Raw genomic sequence first — 15,888 nt, 5'->3', positions numbered from 1 at the left:
TATATTGAGGTCACCTGGGGTTTATTTGCTGGCAGCTCAGCCTTGGGCTTTGAAGCTTGTTGCAAGAAGTGATTTCTTGAGCTGAGGCTACAAATTCCAGAAAACCTGCCTTCCTAAATATTTTACATAAGAAGCCATCCCCTACTACTTCAGTATGGAGTATTTTTTAAAATGTCCACCAAAGACAGAAGGATCACTGATCAAGGCCACCCAGGCAGTTACTGCCAAACCCTATCAGAAAAACAAGCTAAGCAAAAGGACTGGGGGTGTGACTCAAGTGATAGAGCATTTGCTTAAGCTTGAGGCCTCAAGTTTGATCCCCAGCACATGTGTATGTAAACAGATGTCCAGGCTGGGAATGAAACAATGATAGAGCACTTAGCTCCCTCAGGTCAATCTCCAGCACGTAAAAAATAATGAATAGGACTGCAGACGTGGCTCAAATAGTAAAGTATTTGCGTACTAAGCTCAAAGCCCTGAGTTCAAGTCCCAGTACTACAACAAAGAAAAAGATTGGCCAGGTACTGGTGGCTTACATCTGTAATCCTAACTTCCCAGGAGGCAGAGATTACATGGATTGTGGTTTGAGAACAGCCCAAGTAATAAAGAGACCCTATCTCAAAAATATCCAACACAAAAAAGTGGAAGAGCACCTATGTAGCATGCATGAAGCCCTGAGTTCAAACCCAGTACTGCCAAAAGATGATGACAAAGTCCTAAAAGAACCTGTGTATGTCCCAGAATCTTACCGGGCAAAAGGGATGGGCCAGGTTTCTCTAGCAAGTTACTAGCTACCTGAGACACAGCTAGCCCTTAGTCTGCTCTGAACCAGCTGATGAAGTTTATCACAGAGTCAGTTCATACTTGGTCCTCCTAATTGCTTTCGGCTTCTTGAGTTGCTCGCATCTTCCCAATTTCCTGACCCCTGAAAAGTCAGATTGACCTATGGGGCATTGGTGGGGAGGGTTTGACCTTGGGAGAAGGGAAAAAAAAAGGCTTGATTTTTTTTTTTTTTGGGGAGGTGGGGATGGTGCTAGGTATGAAACCTGGGGCCTCACGTGTGTGTTGGGCAAGCATTCCACCACTGACCTACACCCCCAGCCTTAGGTTTGGAATTCTTAAATCGATAAATTAAAATGCCACATTTACAATTCAGCTTCAACTCAAACTCTTAACAAATATTAAAGATACTTCGATGACCTAAAAAATCATCCAAGGTGGCTAGAGAAGAACCATGATATCTAGGCCATGTTGGTGACACTGATCCTTAACAGTGCTCCTTTTTGGAGTTGGTTTCTGTCCTTTTTTTTTTTAACAAATCCTAGCTAGAGTTGGGTATTCTGTGACATTCTGTTGAATGGACTAAGATAATCATTTAAGTAATTTTCATATAGTTTTTAATATCTGTTACACAACTGTTGACAGCATAGCTACACATGTTGGGCTTAGAATAGCGCTTTCAGGATGGTCTCTCAGCATTCCTGAGAGACCCCGGTAGCTAAAGGGCCCTCACCAGAGGTGGCTGGCTCGGCATTCTCACTGTGGATCCTTCCTTGGTCTCAGAGACTCAGAAGTCCAGAGAAACCACAATCTGATGGGTATCCAAACATCTTTGATCTGTCTTCTGCATGGGAGAAAGCACTAGAATACACCGAGGCAGCACCAAAAGTCAACTTTCTTTGTACTGAAATTTTTAGATCAGTAAACCCAAATTCGGGCCAAAGTAACTTGTTTCCAAATGCCATTGCTTGGTCAAAACAGTGGTAAGTTACAATGTCCGGTTCTCTTCTACCTCTGGCTTTGCTCTCCAGCCAGACAGGAGTAGCTCTCTTGAATGTTCAACCAGCAGAATTACACTGGTCCCTGCTGTGCTCCTGACCCCAGGAGCCTGGGTGCTGGTGAAATCGTGTTTTCTCTCCTGAAAACGTGACTCTTTCTGCTATAGGAAGTGAAATCTCATACAGGTGCTAGTTCAGAAAGACTGTCTCAGAGATTCATCTTTGATGCAGAAGCATTCCAGAAATAGTGCTTTGCAAGATGGGGATCTGGGGAAAGAACCAGGGAGAAACTCTCAGAGAACTCCTTGCCCTCCACTGCAGGCAGAGTTGTAAACAGGGTCAGTCATGGCCACCTCAACAGGTGTCACCGGGCCCACCAGGAGGTGAGGCCTGGTCTCCAAAGGGTGGACGCTGGTCTAATTGTTGCTCTTCTTCCACAGCAGGACAGCTAGAAAAGTGTAACTTCCCCACCTTCTGTCATTAAGCAAACAAAATGACCAGCCTGTCAATCTTGGCATTCAAAACAAAACAGAACACAACATGGCCATTACATTTTCCAGATCTTGTGTTTATGCATCAGGTGATGCTTTGGATATAGAATGGAGGAACTGGGAACTGAAAAACAGGCAAACGCTCAAGAGGGAACAGTCCTCGGTGTCCACAGGAACTGAGAAATCAGTGCTGGGAGAAAGATGAGTCCTGGGCCGGTCATGCCCTGCGAGGCCCCAAGGGCACCTTAAGGACACATCCCAGAGCAGAGGGCCTTTGGAGTGAGTGCCTATTCATTCACATTTGGAGTCAGCCATCGCACAAATATTTGCCACATGCTTTAGAGACCCTGAACTTTAAATCCCACCATCAAGAAAAGTCTGAATTGGGCTAGGGATATAGCTCAGTGATTGAGTGTTTTTGCCTAGTATGCACAAGGCCCTGGGTACCACCAAAAAAAAACAAACAAAAAAAAAAATCAGAATTCTGAGTCTGAAGGTGGCCAGCCTTCTTAGGAGATTTGGACTTTCCGTTGGACAAGGGGGGTAGCCACATTTCCTGGAGTCCACTACTGAGTGTTCAGAAGGGAAGGGAACCTCCCCCCCTTAGGCCATCACCCAGCCTCAGGGGCCTGGCCTGCCTCTGCACCCTCGGCTTCCACCTGGTTGCCCTTGCCCAGCTTTTTCAAGCTCTCCAGAAAGGCCTTCCAGGTCTCGGGCACACTCTTCTCCAGCAGCCAGCCCTCGCTGTCACACTCAGGGTCCTCAGGGTTAGATACACTTTCCAGCGCCGTGTGCAGGTAGCGCAGCCCAACTGTGACACTCACCTGATGGGAAGAGAGGAGACTTAGAAGAGGAGTGGGGGTGGGAGCCGGGAGCCACCAGCCTGTGCCTCCCTGGGGGGTGGGAGCTAAACTGAGGGGTACTGTGGAGTCTGGGTTGGTGAAGGCTTGACTCACCCCACCCCTGCTTCAGTGCTCAGGGTTCCTGCCTCTTCCCCAGCCTCAACTCAGGACCTAAGTCCTCCCCCTCCTGTCACCCCTTTTTTCTCCTCTCTACATATTTACCATCTGCCTTTCTGGCTAAACATATCGCTCTCCATATTCACCTTGTAAGCTCAGAGTCAATCTAGGGTGAGTTCCCCTGCCATTCTCCCTTCTTCCTGGGTCCCCCATCCTGGGCTCACTAGACCTGGGTTCCTTCACCACTGTGTCCTCCTCTCACCCATTCCCAGAATGTTCCTTGGCAATATTGGGTGATCAGCACTTTCATTGGGTAGGACTGAAAAGTCACTTCTTTCTCTGCAAACCATGTGATGTGTGGTTCCTCTTTCGTTATTTTGATGAGTGTAGTAGTGAATGGATACTACCAATGGATCATTTGGATTTGTTCACTAGCACTCACTGTGGCAGTCTCTGGTGCCAGATGCTTGGGCTGGAACCCCAGCCTGACACTTAGCTAGCCATGTGACTAGAAAACCATAGCTTACTCTTCTGGCTTGAAGATTTTTCAGATGAAATGGCACCTGCCTCACGTGACTGCTGTGATGCCACGGTATCCATACAGCGCAGGGTAGGAAAGTAGAAGTTGGCTGTGATTGGTGGATTAACTTGGTAAGTACTGTTTTCACCTGTCCAGGAACACTCCATTTACCATGTATTTCTACCCAAGTTCCTGGGTCATGCTCTTCTACTTCCTGTGTGACATGGCAGATGCTGTGAGAAAACAAGGCCACTCCAAGAGCAGAGCTGGCCTCTATGCCTCTGGAACACCCAGCATCCCAGCTCCTAGAACAACACCAAGTGGTAGTAGCACCACCCAAGAATGCTCTGGAGATTATAAATATGATAGTGCTTAATGACTAGTAACTGACCAAGGTTTAGATTTTGTTCTTGTTACTGTCAATTGAAAGTTTAATAAAATGCATTAACAGTGAAAAAAGTCACCTCCTCCTGGAGGTCCTTGTGATGAGGGCATCCCCTCTGACTCCCTTAGCTTTCCTGAAGGCTGCAAGGTGAACTTGGCACTTTACACTTGGCAATGGTCCTCCCTTTGGTTCATAGGTGATGTCATCTCCTGACTGGCCATGAAAGGCAGGAGGTCATGGCTAAGGTCTGAATCTTATCATTAGCTCTACCACCCTGGTACCCAAGACAGCTCTGCCCATTAAAGGCCTAGAGGAAAAATTGGGGATGTTCAAACTCTCTGTTCCCAGGGAGCTGGTTCCAGTGAGCCAGATTCCTATAAAGGTGGTGAGCTGAGAGGCAGTAGAACTCCATTTTTCCCCTAACTTCTGTTGTTGTTTCAGAAAGTCTTCTGGTCAGGTGCTGGTGGCTCACACCTGTAATCCAAGATACTCAGGAGGCAGAGATCAGGAGGATTGCAGTTCAAAGCCAGCCCAGGCAAATAGTTTGCAAGAACCTATCTCAAAAAAGCCCATCACTAAAAAGGGCTAGTGTGGTGGTTCAAAGTGTAGGCACTGAGTTCAAATTCAGTACCGCAAAAAAGAAAAAGTCTTTTTTTTTCATGGGTTTTGGAGAGTCCTGACCTCACCTTCTAGTAGTAAAGAAGTCCTCCTTATACTTACAACTCCCCAAGACTGTGCCTCACAGAGCCAACAACTAGTAACCGGTCATAACTATACCATGTTTACCTCTACATCAAAAGGAGCTGTCTGCTGGGCGCTGGTGGCTCCCTCCTGTTATCCTAGCTACTTGGGAGGCTGAGATTGGGAAGATTGCCGTTTCAGGCCAGCCTAGGAAAGTAGTTCATGAGACCCCATCTCCAAAATAACCAGAGCAAAAAATGGTGTGGCTGAAGTGGGAGAGCGCCTGGTTTGTAAGCTCAAAACCCTGAGATCAAACCCCAGTCCCCCTGCCCACAACACACACACACACACACACACACACAAGCTTTTCCAGGTGGCACTGCCCCCCTCTGGCTTCATGTGTGTGTAGCACCACAGGCATGATACACCCTACTACTCTCCATTGCACTAGAAGAGTGACCTACTTAAAGGAAACTTCAGGGAAACTTCTCTGGAGAAGAAATCTTCCCCACCTACTGCTTCTGGCTTTGTGCATTTGGATTTTGGAATCTGGATTTTCTGCTGTCAGAGTAGCTCAAAGCAGGCACCCTGAGTTGCCCCTGGCCATCCTGTCTCCCATTCACTACTGCATCCTCGTTCAGCACCTAGAACAGCTCCCGGCACGTGGTTTGAGAATTCTCTGAGGGCTGGCAGAGGGGCTCAAGTTGTAGAGCACCTGCCTAGCAAGTGTGAGGCCCTGAATTCAAACCCCAGAACTGCAATTCAACATATTTGCTGGGGGCTTGGCACATTTCAAGCTCCGTAGCTACAAAGAGAGAAACTAAGCCTTGCAAGTAACGTAAGGTGAACCCAGAAGTCATTAGAGTAACATGTAAATAGCGGCCAGACATCAAGAAGTCCCCAAAGCTAAGGGAAGCTGTCCTCTGAGGTGAAACAGCTGTCCAAGGCCTCAGAAACCAGCCATGGGCACACAAGACAAACCTCCAAGACATGCTGAGTGAGAAAAGGCCAACACAAAAGGTTACACACTGTGGGTTCATTTATCTGTGTCCAGGACAGATAAGTGACCCCACAGAACAGAGACTGCTAGTTGCCAGGGACCGGTGTGGGGGCAAGTGAGGAATAACTGCTGAGTGGGGACGAGGCTCTCTTTGGAGGTGATTGGAATGTTCTGGAGCTAGATTGAGGTGGTTGTTGCACACCCTTGTGAGTATGCTGGATTGTGTGCTTAAAAATGACAAGTTTATGCCAACTTACTTTTTTCAATAAGTGATGGAGCCCCAGGAACTGTGGTACATGCTATTTGAGAAGCTGAGTTTGAGGTCATCCTGGGCAAGATAGTGAAACCCTATCTCAAAAATAAAAGATAGGAGGGCTGAGAGTGTAGCTTAGCCTAGCACCTCCCTAGCGTGTGAGGCCCTGGGTTCCATCCCCAACACTGAAAAAAAAAAGGGATGGGAAACAAAGCGAAGTGGAAGGAGACACTGGGGTTCAAATCCAGGGCTAAGCCACAGGAGGGAGGCTGCTTTCCGGGCCTGGCTCCACCCCACTAAACCAAGAAGGGCAAGGTGCTCCCTGTCCTCCACCCACTGGCCTACCTCCAAGAGCCAGGCCAGGAGCACAGCGACACCCGTGGAGTTCATGAGGCTGCTGTAGTAACTGACCAAGGCGGCCCTGCAGCCACGCAGCCAAAGGTTGAGCTCCTCTGTCTGGTGGTCATAGCTGTAGTGTGCTGAGTTGTTGGTGAGCTGGTACTGGATGCAGGGTCGCGGCGAGTTGGGGTTGCAACAGCTGAAAGGGACACCATCCACCAGATACCGTCCATCCACATTGCTCTTGATGCGGCTAGAGGAGAGACAGAAAGCCTGATTGAGGCATCCTGGGCTTCTCACCAAGGTGCCAGACCCTCCATCCCTGAAAACCTACGTCACAGTTCACACAGTCACTGTGCGCTGGCCCGTGCTCTCGGCACCAAACAGAGTAGTGAGCATGCAGCCCTGCCTGTCTGCAGTGTGTTCTAGAAGTGGAGGCCGATGGCAAACCAAGAGGCAATAGAGGACATAGAAACTCACCTGACCACACTGTACTGCCAGGCCCAAGCCTACGAGATCTTCTTGGAAGTGTGCCAGGCTGGTAGGAAGGACAGGCAGTGACATGGAGAAGGTCTGGCCATCATTCATGACTGTCAAAATTTAGCCACTAACCGCCTCACAAATCTTTTCCTCTCTCAAGGATCTTCATGGCCAACACCTCTTCCAGCCACATGTGCAGAGGCAGTGGATGGATACCAGAGGGCTTGCCTTTTGCAAACTCTGCCCCGGCTGGTGGGAGTCCCTTACTCACTTGAAGGATGTGCTGCCCCCTCACCTGTCCAGACCAACCACAACACTCCCAGCAACTTTTGCATCTGTATTCATGTATGCTTCTCTAGAATACACTGTACATTTACCCTAGTGCAGAATTCAAAAGAGATCTTTTTTTGGGAGGGAGGGGGGGACTGGGGTTTGAACTCAGGGCTTTGCACTTGCAAAGTAGGTACTCTGTCACTTGAGCCACACCTACAGACCATTTTTGCTCTGGTTATATTGGAGATGGAGGTCTCAAGATCTTTCTGCCCAAGCTGGCCTCGAACTGCAATCCTCCTGGTATCAGCTTTCCCAGTAGCTAGCCAGCCTTCAAAAGGTATTGTTACAGTGAAGCGCTTCCTCTCGCCCTCAGGCAGGCTGGGTATGTTCTACCTGTCCTGGGTGTGGTTACCCAAGTGTCTGTATGTGGCAAAATTCATCCAGCTGCACACTTGAGATTTTGCACTGGACTGTGTATGTCTTGTCTCAAGTGAAAAAGCTTCCAGCCAGCCTGCATTACATAATAGACTTTTAGAATAGAAAACATGTCATTGTTTAAAACCAAGTATTTTCAACGATGTGCATTGGCATGATAACTGTTCTCTTTAAAATATATCCATGTTTAGCTTCTAAATACAATCTCCTAAATACAAAACAAGTGTCCCACCTTTGACTCTGCCTCCAGGTCCCACCACTACAGCCATCCCCACCTGTCCTTCAGAAAGGCCTCACGCACAGACAAGCAAGCTCAGATTCTGCAAACCTCATGTTTTCTAGGGTTTTTAAAACTCAGATGCTAATGTGACATACATACTGCTGAACCTGCCCTTTTTCCCTTAGCAGACCCTTTCCCATCTGCCAGTGGAGAGGGTTCTAGATGTTTTGCTAGTGTGTAGTGAGCTGTGTGGTGTGCCTATATTGAAGTTGATCATTGAGGTTTCTGTTGGGTTCTATCCAGTTCTATACTAATAGATGTTTGGGGTTTTTTTTCCATTCTCCTGTTCATACAACATGGACTTGGGTCATTGTGCATATGGCACATATTTCTACATAGTAAATTTCTAGAAGAGGCAAACTATGTCCGTGGGTGATCTCGCCAAATCGCTGCCATATTTCTCCTTGGGAAGCTGTACAGTCACACTGACCAGCCATTCATGGGAGAGCCTGCTTCTCACAGCCACACCCACAGGGTCTGACTTGATCATTGCCAAGCTAATAGATGAAAACTAGTGTCTTAAGGTTGTTTTAATTTCCATTTTTCTCTTTATGAGCAAAGTTAAGTGTCTTTTAAGCATCACTTGTGGTTCTTTTTGTATGAACTGCCTGTTGATTTCCATCTAGTAGGATTAAGACTTCAGGAAGGCTACATATGGTGGCCTGGGTTACTGTGGCCACATTTCCACCTGCCTTTCATCCCTGACCTCTACTGCATGGGCAGGACATACTGCCTGCATTACAGGTGGCCCTGGGTTGCACAGGCATGGGGCAGGGATAAGAGCAGGATGACCCAGAATTGACTCCTGGCCCTGCCACAGACCAGTCCCATCCCTTTGGACAAGTTCCTTTGCCACTCCCTGCCTCAGCTTCCTCATCTGTAAAATGGAGGTTGTATGAGGACTGTGTGTGTAAAAATGCCTGAAGAGGGCCTGGTATGTGGGAGGTACACAGTAAACATGAGCTCATGGGTGAGGGCTGCCTTATGGGTAGGTGCTGAGAACTCCTGGCTGAGGAGAGTGACCTGCAGTCGCTTCTCACAGGAGCCTGTCTTCCTGGCAGAAACCAGGTCTTGCTCAGTTTCTCCCACAACCCTGAGATGGCACCCCAGCTGTGTAGGCCCTTGGTGAGAGCAGGTAGGTATGCCCTGGGTAGGGCTCAAATGCTGTTCTACCCTCTTCCTCATCTGCAGACTATGCCTTGAGCCCTCTCCCACACCACAGTATTCCCTGGAGTCATTCCCAGTGTTCCAGAGACACGGGTGGATGTGGCAGAGAGCAGACCTTGGAGTCCCAAAGCCATGGGCCTCACCCTTTCTGGACCAGTGTGAGGTGGTGAGGATGCTGTCCGCCTCTCAGGTGATGCAAGTAACACATGTGACCAAGCTTGTCCAAGCTCCCTGGACCCTCAGAAAATGTTGGTTCCTCTCCACTTAAGAGTTGTTTGTACAGGATCTTGAAATCCACCAGAATTTGGTGTTCTACAGAAGAGTAAGTGGAACTCGAGCAAGGCAGAGCCTGACTCAAGCCACACAGGAAGTCAAAGACCAACCCACAGTAATTTCACACTTAAATTCCCCATTGCCTCAGAATTTACCCACCTCTCCACAACTTCTGGCCTGTTGGCTTTTCTAGTTAAACTCCAGGGAACGTGTGATTTCTCTTCCCTGTTACCCATCCCAAAAACCATTGCCTAACCACTTTCACCCATCCTTACACCTCCTGCAGGTGTCCCTCAGTTGAGGTAAAGCCTGCATACCTGCCTCATACATATTACAGGTGTACCTGAAGTGAGGGCCAGGCCTGCAGCTGAGGTGAGACTGAGGCCAGCAGAGCTCTGAGCTGCCCATAGTCTATAGGCTGCCCTTCTAGACAGTCTCTTACTCCCCACCCTCACCTACCTGACCCCCAATGGACAAGTCACCCTGGGGCTCCATAGAGCAGGGCTATGTTTCCCCTGAAGCTGGGCTGTCTGAGGACAAGGGCTGTATCGCCATCAGACTGGGGCTCCCTGAGGACATGTCTCCCTCAGAGGCTCCCTGAGGACAGGGCCGTGTCTCCCTCACATGGGGGATCCCTGAGGATGAGGCTGTGTTTCCCTCAGACAGAGGCTCCCTGAGGATGGGACTGTGTCTTACTCAGATGGAGGCTCCCTGAGTATGGTGTCTTCTTACCTCTTCCCTTACCACCTGCAGTACTTTATGTCTAGTGACTACTCAAAGGAGAAATCTTTCTTTTTTTAGATCAACTGTATTTTTATTTTTGGAGGTACTGGGGTTTACTCTCAGGCCCTCATGCTTGCTAGGCAGACACTCTACCACTTGAGCCACTCCACCAGCCCTCAAAGGAAAAATCTTAAAAGAAATATGAAACCCTTGCCATATACCAGGTGCTGTACATATGCTCTTGCACTTAATGCCCACCATATCCCTGTCAGTCATTTATATTCTCATTTTCCAGATGGGCAACTGAGGCTCAGGAGTTGCCAAGGTTCCAGCCATCACTCAGCTAGCATAGGTCTGGCTGACTTATCATTGGTTACACTCCTGAGTCCCTCACTCCCCTTCCCACTAATTTCCATATGTCTGTCCTTACTGATTTATTGACTCATCTACTAAATTGTTTCTCAAAAAAAACTCTGACATGATTATTTGCCCAAGTTCTATGTGGCCTGGCCAGGGGGAGCAGCCTAGAACATAGGACTTACCTTTTGTTGTTTTTCTTTCTTTTTTTTTTTTTTTTTGTGGTTACAGGGTCTCACTATGTCATCCAGGCTGACCTCAAACTCACAATCCTCCAGCCTTAGCCTCCTGAATGCTGGGATTATAGGTACTACATCAGACTCAGGCCTTATTTTAATCAAGATCCTACAAGCCCTAGTGACCCCCAGGAGAGCAAATTGGTAGCCTGGGAAACACTCTCGGATATAAATAGTCAGCTCACCACCTAAGGAGCTTGCAGCACCTGGCTTTGTCTTAAGAGGTGAGTGAGGCCTTAATCTGTGGTTGGAAGGAGAGGCAGGCCCTGAGTAAACAAGGTGACACCCCTGGAGGGTGGTGTGGACAGAGGTGTGGGACCATGAGGCTCCAGGCTGGGTGCCCAGAGAAGTCCACCTCCACCAAGCTTGGCCCATCCCCACCTTCAACTGGGCTCCTCACTCAGGGAACCCCAGTCTAAAATAAGACTAAAATAACCCCAGCCCTAAAATCAGATAAAATCACTGGTTGAGAATAACAGGTCTGTCTTCCTGACGCCTGGCTCCCGGGAACTCAGGCCCTGAAGGAGGCACCATTCCTGGGCTTGTCTTCTGTTGATGGCCTCCTCCAATGACAGCAGAGTGCGTCCCTCTAGGCCCACCCAGAGTCCCCAAGCTGGGGAGGAAGTGAGATGCAGAAGTCAAGACACAGTGACAGCCCCATTTACCACATCTGGGAGCCCAAGGAGCCTGGGGTGATATTTTTGATTTTGAGGGCTGCCCCCTAATTATCTGTGACCCTGGCATAGGAATACAGTCATAATCCACAGATGCTTTTCAAGCTCATCTTCTCTGCATGACCTCTCATTTCTCTCTAGGAAAGGACATGGAAAACAAGCCAGAGAAATCCAGGAAAAAAAGGGAAAAAGACAGATCGTCTCCCCACCAAAGCAGTCTGGAGGTTTCTGTCAGTAGTAAACAAACATTCATTTACTGATTCCCCTGAGAAATCTCCAAAAGCAGCCCACCCCTCCATGCTTGCTGAGGCCATGGATCTGTCCTCTGGGGAGCCAGGCTCAAGAACCCAGTAACCCCAGTTCTGGGCTGGACTGGAGAGGCTGGGCGGTGCCAGCCTCAACCTTCTCTTGCCTAGTCCAGCATGGCATGCCTCACACAGAATCCACAGAGCTGCTCCAGGGCAGAGCCTGCAAAAATGACAGGAAATTACATAGCCTCAGGTGGGGTTCTTCAGGCATGTTCTCCAAATCATCCACCCTCTGACCAGCTCCTGCTCCTGGGGTCACCACCCCACGTCCTTGGAGTCCAGAGCGTATGAGCCAAGCCTCTTTGCTGGTGTGTCCAAATTCAGTGGAAAAGGAAAAAGGAGAATTCCGCTAAAAGTCTCTTGTTGGGTGATTACCCTGCTTCCTCTTTCTAGGCCCCATCTCTTTGCCATCAGAATCCTAGCCTGAGGAACTGGCATGATGGCTCATGCCTGTGATCCCAGCACTGGGACGGCTGAGGTGGGAGGATCACTGGTTTGAGACCAACTGGGCTACCTAATGAGAACCTCTCAAAAAACACAATCCTAGCCTGTGGATGCTGCCACAAAAATCCAGAAGAAAGAAGGTAAATACTTAACACTTCTCAGTGCTTAAGATCTCAAAAAATAAAGAAAGATACTTTGGCCGGGAGTCCTGTGACCCTAGTTACTTGTGAGGCTGAGATCAGGAGGATCATGGTTTGAGGCCAGCCCAGGCAAATAGTTCTTGAGATCCCATGTCCAAAATGACCAGAGCAAAATGGACTGGAGGTGTGGCTCAAGCTGTAGAGTGCTTGCTTTGCAAGCATGAAGCTCTGAGTTCAAACCCCAGTCCCAACAAAAAAAAGAAACATACTTTGTATTTTCGGGGGAGGGTTTTGGGGAGCCTGCTTTGTCACATAAACTTATTAGGACTCCTAAATGAAGTAGTCAAGATCCAAATACAGAAATAATCTTTTTAGTTCCCTCGGGGGAGAGGCAAGTGCCACTCCACACCCTCTCATTCCTCCCTCCCCTGTTCTTTCAATCATTCAGGCCCTAGCCCTCAGGAAAACACAACTATTAGAAGCTTTCTGGACTGAACCCTCCCAGGCATTGTCCACTGGTTGCTAATGTAAAAGTCTATGGGAAATGATTCGGACTGTGCCCTTGGGCACATAGGTGATTCTACTGTAGTGTGAGGTTCTAGAGGGTTTGAAAAGTAGAAAGGCAAATCAATGCTACAGCTGTATCTGAAGACTGCTAGCAGGTAGCTTCCTTCCTAGGAATTTAGCCAAAGTGAAATAAGAGAACCAAGAGCAGCACAGGGCTCAATGAGGCCCTTTCTGTTACTTAGAAGCAAATAAGAAGAGCCTTCCTTGGAACAGTATGTAGCAATTAAACAGGATTGTGGCAAACTTTAATGCAAATGTGATAGATCAGATTACAAGATGGAGCACTTGGTTGCGTTTCTAATTTTTTTTTTTTTTTGGTGATTCTGGGGTTTGAACTCGGGGCCTGCTAGGCAGGCACTCCACCACTTGAGCCACTCCACCAGCTGTTGAGTTGCATTTATACTATGGTTACATCACATCACTATGAAGGTACTAACAAGACTAGACTGAAATGTGGAAAAATTAAAGCCATCAACCAGTTGTGGGTGAGAAGCTGGCTTTAATTTCTTTTCCTGCTATTGTTCCTCTTAATATAGTCGCCATTTTTTTATGTGTGAAATAGAGAAAGTTTTCTCCAAGTCAGTGGAGTTAGGATAAGTTGGTATGGGGCCTTGAGGTAGTTTTGATTAAGCTAAATGTTTGGGTCCACTGGTCACTGAGATAATGACTTGGATAATTTCTTCACTCTGAAATGAAAGGGATTTGTGTTATAGAGCCATTTTTGTATGTCTCTCCAAAGACTGGTTCTCTGCAGAGGATCATAAAGAGAAATGACAGAGGGCTGGGGATATTGCTCAAAAGTATATGCCGGGCATGCCCAAGACCCTGGGTTTGATTCCCTAGCACTTAAAGAAAAAAGTTTCCAGTAAATTTTTTTTTAAGAAAAATAATAGAAGGACATGAAAAACACCTTCTCATCTACTCACAAAGGCTGGTTCTACCATGGCCTCTTGCACCCCTTGGCTTCACACCCTCCTGGTGACTTAAGTAAGCCATGCCACCTTGTGCTGTCCCTGCAGGCCTATCATCTGGGAAGGGCAGAGCCTGTCACAATCCTCTCTTGGGCTGGGGATTTGCAGTAGTAATCTGCATCCTGAGAAAATAAAATCCCAGGCAGTGACCTTCACTGTGACTTCCCTTCCACCTGAGGGCAGCTAAGCCAGCTATCTAGGGTTCAGTAATGCTGTCTGGACTTCAATATATTCTGCTGTTGTGTGACCCTCAAGTTCAAGTCCCCCTTGAACTTGCCAGAAGAAAACACCTGGTTGACCCGTGGTACTGTAATGTCACCCAGGCAGTGTAGAGTCAGAAGAAAGGAGAGGTGGGGAGAGTGTCTGGCTCAGGGCAGCCTGCCCTTCTCCTGGAAAATCACTCCAGACCCAAGTTGGCATCTGTCTTGGGAAGGGCAGTGGCTGAAATCAGCACCCACATTGGGATATCCAAAGCGAAGGTGATTCTCTCTCTTACCACTGCCCACTCCAGGATTTCATTTACATATGCCCAGAAGACTTCACAATACTTTATCACATTGCACTATCATGATTTAAGAGATAAACACCAGCAAGCATTTAATGAGCACCTGCTGCATGCCAGGCTCTGGGCAGAGTTAGGAGGTGAGCTCCAAGGTCACCTACTCTAGTGCCTTCACTTCAAAGTTGGACAACAAAGGCCTGACGTGGAAGGGACCTGCCCAAGGTCACAGCCAATTAACAACAGAGCCAGAGCCACAGCCCAGATCTGCCTGTCCTCATCCTCTGCTCCATACCCACTGGAATATGGTGTGGTTGGATTCCACCATATCCAGGGAAAAATCCTTGGGAGGTGATGCTTGGTCCTGAAAGGTTGGAAAACCAGGGAATGAGTGAGGAAATTGATACTTCTGGGACTGAACCCACCTCCTTTGATTGAATGAGGCAAGAACCAAACAATGCCTCCTAACGTGAACTCCGAAGGAATGCATCCTTACAGCAGACACATTCCTGTCTAGATCTCTCTCCTGGTGACTCCTACCCAAGCAGCTTCGATAACTTGGCACCTTCCTCCACCTCAGCCAACTGTTAGGCTGGGCCATTTTATGGACCACAGGTGCCAGGATACTGGCAATTTCGTACGGTCCAACAGTATGTCCCTCAGTCCACTTAACAGCTGTACCTCCAACAGGGAAGAAAAGTCGCCGGAATCAGAGGCCTGGGCCTCCATGACCCCGGGGCTGAGGCTACTCACTCTTTGACATCCTTGGAGGAGAAGTCCAGGTAGCGATTGCTGATCCACTGAATCTCAAACCAGTCCCGAAAGCCATTGTTGCCACAGCACTTGAATTCGATCTGCAGCATGTCGATGGTCTTCTTCATGAAGCACCGGCCAGGGGTGTCCGTGTCCCGGTAGTACTTCATGCCATTCTTCAGCCCATAGGCCAGGGTGCTCTCCAGGGAGCCCCGCAGCAGAAAGCAGCAGAGAGCCACGAGGAAGAGGACAAGGTTGAAGAGGACACAGATGGCCAGGTACAGCTTCAGCCAGGGCTTCCACTTGGCGTACTTAGCGGGGTCCAGGGCATCATAGCAGATCTTGCCAGCCAGAGAGTTGAAGATACAGGACAGCACCCCCACCCCTATCAAGGAGTTGGGCACAAAATGACTCTCGGAATTATTCATCACTTCACTCCTCTTCCGAAGTTCGATCTTCAAGAACAGCCCCAGACTGAAGATGATGGTCCCAGCCAACACAGACAGCCAGTTCATGAGCCAGAGCCCTTGGGCCAACTTGACCCGCTTCTTCTGGTCAAACTTGACTTTGAGCAGCGCCATCCTTGCTAAGTTCAGTCCAGGCAGCCTCCCACAGCACAGCTCCCACTCCTAATCTGAGTGAGCTCAGGGGATGACCACTCAGGGCCTCGGGAAGGGTGCAGAGGGCCTGAGTTGCAGGAAGCTGTCCTGGGGGTTGCCCATGTTGGGGTTCCCTAGCCTGGGACCCCCTGTTAACTCAGTAGTGGTAGCAGGGGCCAGTCTGGGGCGTCGTTGCTGCAGCTCCCTTCCTAGCCAAGCAGGGACAGCCTGAACCCTGCAGATTAAAAGTGGGATCTACAAAATGTCTTGCTAATCTCTTTAGTAGGTTCATCCCATTAGACA

The 15,888-nt window shown here is 48.6% G+C and overlaps 1 protein-coding gene across 1 annotated transcript; it reads right to left on the bottom strand.

Moving 5' to 3' along the window:
• Positions 1–2,866: 2,866 nt before the first annotated feature.
• On the bottom strand, positions 2,867–15,567 carry Prph2 (peripherin 2). The gene is made up of 3 exons (XM_020157097.2): positions 14,987–15,567; positions 6,413–6,659; positions 2,867–3,093 (listed from the first exon to the last, which is right to left on the bottom strand). The coding sequence occupies exons 1-3, from the start codon at positions 15,565–15,567 to the stop codon at positions 2,881–2,883; spliced, it is 1,041 nt and encodes a 346-aa protein (XP_020012686.1). The 3' UTR covers positions 2,867–2,880.
• Between the last annotated feature and the right edge of the window lie 321 nt (positions 15,568–15,888).

Source organism: Castor canadensis, chromosome 8, assembly GCF_047511655.1.
Source record: "Castor canadensis chromosome 8, mCasCan1.hap1v2, whole genome shotgun sequence".
NCBI classification, from domain to species: Eukaryota; Metazoa; Chordata; class Mammalia; order Rodentia; family Castoridae; genus Castor; species Castor canadensis.
The sequence above is the reverse complement of the archived record's forward strand: the minus strand, read 5'-3'. Positions and strand labels throughout refer to the sequence as shown.